This window comes from Propithecus coquereli, unplaced genomic scaffold (assembly GCF_000956105.1).
Source record: "Propithecus coquereli isolate 6110/MARCELLA unplaced genomic scaffold, Pcoq_1.0 Scaffold210, whole genome shotgun sequence".
NCBI lineage: Eukaryota > Metazoa > Chordata > Mammalia > Primates > Indriidae > Propithecus > Propithecus coquereli.
Window position 1 is genome coordinate 3,575,419 of NW_012146079.1, and position 6,181 is coordinate 3,581,599.

The 6,181-nt window shown below is 37.3% G+C and overlaps 1 protein-coding gene across 1 annotated transcript in view; it reads left to right on the forward strand.

Moving 5' to 3' along the window:
- The window catches only part of LOC105810366 (chromosome unknown open reading frame, human C1orf101), a 99,255-nt gene that overhangs the window by 73,644 nt on the left and 19,430 nt on the right, over window positions 1–6,181 (forward strand). Inside the window, exon 19 of the mRNA XM_012644337.1 lies at window positions 1,779–1,865. Coding sequence (XP_012499791.1) covers window positions 1,779–1,865 — 87 coding nt within the window. The remainder of the gene's footprint in view (window positions 1–1,778; window positions 1,866–6,181) is intronic.

Below are 6,181 nucleotides of genomic sequence, written 5' to 3' on the forward strand. Positions count from 1 at the left end.
TTCCATCTGTTTACATCTTCTACAATTTCTTTTTTTAGTGTTTCGTAGTTCTCCCTGTATAAGTCTCTTACATCTTTTGTTAAATATATTCCTAGATATTTAATTTTCTTTGAGGCTATTGTAAAAGGAAATGCACTTTTGATTTGATCTTCTGCTTGACTGTTGTTGGCATATATGAATGCCTCAGATTTGTGTGTATTGATTTTGTAGCCTGAGACTTTGCTGAATTCATTTTGAAAGCGTATACCATGTACTTGAGAATATCAAACCAGAACCACTAACCCAAGCAGGCATCTAGGCAAAGACACGAGCAGTGTGTAAGAGAAATAAAATTAGATTCTCATCACAGAAAACATCATATTCAATAGTGAAAGTCTTAAAGCTTCTCTTTTCTTTGAGACAAGGTCTCGCTTTTTGCCCAGGCTCAAGTGCAGTGGCCTCATCATAGCTCACTGCAACCTTGAACTGCTGGGCTCAAGCAAACCTCCCACCTCAGCCTCCCAAAGTGCTAGGATTCCAGGCGTGAGCCATTGTGCCTGGCTGAAATTATCTTTTTTTTTTTTATTATGAACTATACTATCGGGTAACCAAATAGCAGATGAGGGGAAGCATCTCTTTATAGATTATTCCAGTTGATAAATGAAAAGGAAATGATAAAATTGGAACATCCCATTTTACAACCCCAATGAACTAATTGGACATAGACATTGAGCATCAATAGCTGGTAACATCACTAAGAGAAAATCAGACATTAACGTGCATCCTGATCAAAGACCACACCACCACCAAAGTCTTGCCAAAGAAAGACAGCTGCCACATGGGCTCCTGGATCTGGAGGACTTACTAGACTCAGGTTCACTCCCTGCATCATCAGACACAACTTACCAAACTTTCTTGTGTTAGAAGAAAAAAAAATAGAAAACTCTAGACCCAGATGATTTTCCTGAAGTCTACCAAACATTTAAGGAAAATATTTCTTTGGCCTTGTAAAAACTCTTCCAAAGAACTGAGTAGGCAGATGGTGGGACTTCCCAACTCATTTTGTGACTCTTAAAAGAGAAGAAAAATAATAAACATAGTTTCTAAACAAAATATTAGCAAATCAAACCCAGCAATATATTAAAGAATAATACATCCAGACCAAGTTTTATTTCATGAATGAAGAGTTGATATATTATTTTAAAATCAAAATAATTCATTATATTAACAGAATAAAGAAGAAAAGGCATAAAATTATTGCAATAGTTGAGGAATAGTTATTTGACTAAAAATTTATCACTTATACGTAACATTTTAAAAATAAATCTTAGAAAATTATAAATAAATAGTAACTTCCTTAACCTAATAAAATATAAATAGAAAAAAATTACAGCAAACATAGTTAATGGTGAGAATTTGAAAGCCTTACCTCGGAATCAGGAACAAAACAAGGGTGGCTATTATCACAACTTCTATACAATGTTGTTTCTGAAGATCTTTGTAATAAGGCAAAAAATAAATAAAAGGTATAAGAATGGGAAACGAAGAAATAAAACTCATATTCACAGGAGACGTAACTGTTCATGTGAAACAATTAGAATTAATAAGTGAGTTTAACAAGTTCCCTCCATACAAGGTCCATATACAAAAGTCAATTGTTCCCCTGTATAACAGCAAACATTTAAATAATGTAATTTTTAAAAACATAAAATTTTCAAAGGCAACAAAATATATTAAGTACTTTGGAATAAATGATATGAAAACTTCTACATATCCACATACATGCAATCTTTTGACAGAATGGTTGTTTGAGTGAAGCACAGACATGGAAGTCAATGATTGAGCTTAACAAGCACCTCCCATTAGAAGAAGTCTGGGGACCTCAGGTAAGAAAAACATTACCTTGCAAATTCAGAAATCTGGGCAATAAATGATGGAGAAAGAAGATATGTAACCAGTTTTGCAGTCACAAGTTCTGGTACGAAAAGGTATGACTTTGGCTTGCAAATATTTTATTTCAAATAATGAATTTGGCACTTGGTATTAACAAAAACTTGATGAAAATACTTTGGATTTAAATGTGTTTTGTTAAGTCAAAACCTATTTTTCTATTGAATTATATTGCAGTATTTCAAAATGCTTCACCTTAATGTCTGTTTCATCTTCTGTTGATTCATGTAAGCTCCATGAGGGATGGGAATTTTGTTTGTTTTGTTCACTGCTATATCACCAGCATCTAATCCATTGTAGGTGCTCAATAAATATTTGTTGAACTAATTAATTAATTATAGATTATGTACCTGTTATAAAGAGTATCATTCCACTTCTTAAAAATCATAAGGAATTAAACTAGTAGTGAAATCAGTTACAACAAAACTTACCCTCCTGACTTTTTGTTGAAGGGCATCCAAGGATCTGGAATTGGGGATAGGGTAAATATACTCTGCATCCCAAAATCTTACAAAGGGCACCTAAATGCCTACTATTCTGCCAAAAAAACATATTCCAAAAAAGCAGTGAGCCAGCTGGGTAATGAACAATCATGGAGCTTGCCTCAATCAGTGTAATCCAGTACAGAGGTTCTCAACCCTTAGCTTACATCAGAATCACCAAGAGGGCCTGTTAAAACAGATTGCTGAGTCCCATCCCCAGCGTTCCTGTTTCAGCAGATCTGGGTGGGGCCCAAAAATTTGCGTTTCTATCAAGTTCTCAGATGACATTGATACTGCTGATCTGAGAACTATATTTAAGAACCATTGAAATAATGGCTTACATTCTAGAAACATTCTGGAGTGCCATGCTGGTGACTAAATGTTCAGTTCTGCTGTATTAGAAACACAAAGGTCACTACCAAAAGGGTAAATCTAGTCTGGACTCTGAATATTATAGAAAGCAGGTACCTGCAAAGACTAGTTATATCCTGGTGAATAAGGCTGCTCTCACTGAAGGGTGTCACTGTATATTAACTCAGCATGGCAACCAGGGGTGCTCTCTTCCTGAAACGTGTACCTGAAATGAAGTAGACTTCCAATTCTTGGAGCTGCACTGATTGCTACATAGTCCTTCTGATTCTATAAGGATGAATGACACTTGCATAAAAAATCTGGGAAGTAGCTCTAGAGACTATAAATTCTCAGGGAAAAAAACTGAAGGACTCATAAGCAAAAGTGGCATTTTCACAGGTTCTTCCAAGTTGGTGTTGGAGATTGAGAAGGAAAGGCAGAAAATGGGGACCGAGTGGCTGGCTACATACATATAATACGGGATGGGATTTGAGTTTCTGGACATGGCTAGATTGAGAAGTCCTTGGCTAAAAATTGAGTATTATTCATGTGGCTAGGGGAGATTCGTTTTCTCTGAGACGAGATAACTTGATCAAGTGGACTTTCAAAGGAGAAAGAAGGGGGAAAGACAGTAATTGGAGGGGGAAATCTAATAATATAATGGGAAATACCAGATGTGACACAAAGACAGGAGCAACAGTCTGCAGGTCTCATCATTCACACTAGGAAACAGCTGAATAGGAAATTAGAGACAACATAAATATTATCATATAGCTATATATAAAAAACATACAACATAAAAAAACATACCAGGTGAATAAGTCCTTATTAGCAATGCTTTGTTGTGATGATAGGAGTACAGTTCCTGCACATATTTAGCACATGTCACATATTTTTTTTTCGATTAAGTTCTTGGTCCCATGTAGGGATGAACTTGTTAGACAAGAAGTTTCATAGTTCATTGTTGACCCATAAGAACCCTCCACAGAAAAATATAAGATGTTTTGTGTTTTCGACTTAGGATACATCAAAAAATAATGAGCCTTTTCCTTGATATTCATTCATCTACACTTGACATGTTGTTTTATAAATGTGCTGAAGATTGCAGTGGTAGAAAGGTAGACAAAGACAAGAAATGGTAGAAGACATAGATTAAAAAAAAAAACAAGACCATCACCATCACGATGGGTGGGATGAAAAGAAAAATAATAAACTCACACAATAAAATTTTAAAAAGGCCAGAATTATTTTTGCAGTTTATCAAGACATGTAATAATACTTTATTAAATTAAATCTAGTAAAGAGTTTTAAGGATGGCATTTGTGATTAAAATATAATTAAAGAAAGATTCACCTACATAAAAGAAAATGACCTGCTAAGAAGGAAAGTAGAGGAATTTTTAGTATGAAGGCAATATGCACCTTCAAAAAAAATTCACAAACAGGGAGGTAAATACTGAAGAGTATATAAATGAAGATAAAATGAGAGCTCTATGGGAGGGATTGCTGTGTATATCAGAGATTATGTAGCTAAATCAAAGAACTATATTGTGTGCTCCTGATTACCTCCCAAACCTGGTGAAGATAGAATATTGTATCTGCAATGCTACTGAACTGACAAATGTCATAATGCAAGGAGAGTGTGCAGGAAAGAATGAGAAATAAATACCACTTGGATAAATCCAGTGGCAGTTACTTACTCAAAGGCTATAGAAAGACTTTGGCCACAGTAAGAACACGTGACAGGGAGATGAGCAACACGATCCAGGACAGATGAAGTGCAAACTTCTAGACCCAAAAAGATTTACCAGGTGCATAGTTGTAGATGACACTCACTCTGAGTGAGGGTCACATCTGTCCTTTCAGAAGTACAGCAGTCACTCTTTAGGTGCAATCTTACATACATACGACTGGAACAATTTTACACACGAGCTAGTCTGGACAGTTGCTCTGTTATTATGGCCGTTTCCCTGGCAAACTTATAGATTGACACCATGTTCTTGCTCCCCCCACGTTTCAGCCTTTATCCTTCCACTTGGAATAATCGATCCTGATCTGTATCCACTGAGGCTCCTGTTCCTCGGTTCCCACTGCCAAACCTGGCTTTCTAGCATACAAGGGATCTGCTAGCCTGTATACAGCATTCCCTCAAAAATTCTCCCCTGGATGATTGGTCAGTTCTGGCATTATGGGTGCCAGGCATTCTCAGTTACAGTGTGCTATGGTTTGAATATTCGTCCCCTGCAAAACTCATGCTGAAATTTAATCCCCAATGTGGCAGGATGGAGAGGTGGGGCCTTTAAGAGGTGATTGGATCATGAGGGCAGAGCCCCCATCAGTGGATTAACGCATTCATATGTTAATGGTTAATGTGTTAATGGATTCATGGCTTATCATGAGAGTGGTATCAGTGGTTTTATAAGAAGAGGAAGAGAGACCTGATACAGTACGCTCAGCCCCCTTGCCATGCGATGCCCTGTGCCGCCTTGGTACTCTGCAGAGTCCCACCACCAAGACCACCCTCACCAAATGCAGCCCCTAGACCTTGGACTTCTCAGCCTCCATAACTATAAGAAATAAATTCCTTTTCTTTCTAAATTACCCATTTTCAGGTACTCTGTTAAAAGCAACAGAAAAGGGACTAACACAGAGTGAAAGCCCCCTCAGCTCAGCACAGGTTGTACAGGCTGTGTTCTCAGAGCTTCTAAAGCTCACACCACCCGGCACATGAGCCAAGTTATTGAGTCACTTACCCCACTTCCTTAGGGTTTCCTTCCATGAAAGATACCACCAGACAAGGCAGCTGTGGCAAAACAAGTGCACAAAACATTTGGATTACTTTTCTTCTTTTTAAATAGCTTTATTGAGATACAATTCAATAAAGATGAAATTCAATAAATTACATATACAACTTGCTCGTTTTTAGTATATTGGCAGAGATGTGCATCACCACAGTCAGTTTTATATTTTTTTATTGAATATAAAATCTTCAATTTTATTTTTTTATTTCAAAATATTAAGGGGGTACAAATGTTTGTGTTATGTAAATACTTTGTATAATACTTAAGTCATGGATTTGAGTGTGGCCATCACCATAATAGTGTTCATTGTCCCCAGTAGTTTTTACCCCTCATCCTCCTCCCACTTGTCCTTCTTGGTTTCCAATGTCCTTTCCAGCTCTTTGTGCCCGTGTACACCCATCATTTAGCTCCCGATCATTAATGGGTACATGTGGTGTTTGTTTTTCCATTCCTGAGGTACTTCACTTAGGATAATGGTCTCCAGTTCTCTCCAAGTTGCTGCAAAAGACATTGTATTCTGGCTGGGCGCGGTGGCTCGCGCCTGTAATCCTAGCTCTCTGGGAGGCCGAGGCGGGCGGATTGTTTGAGCTCAGGAGTTCGAAACCAGCCTGAGCAAGAG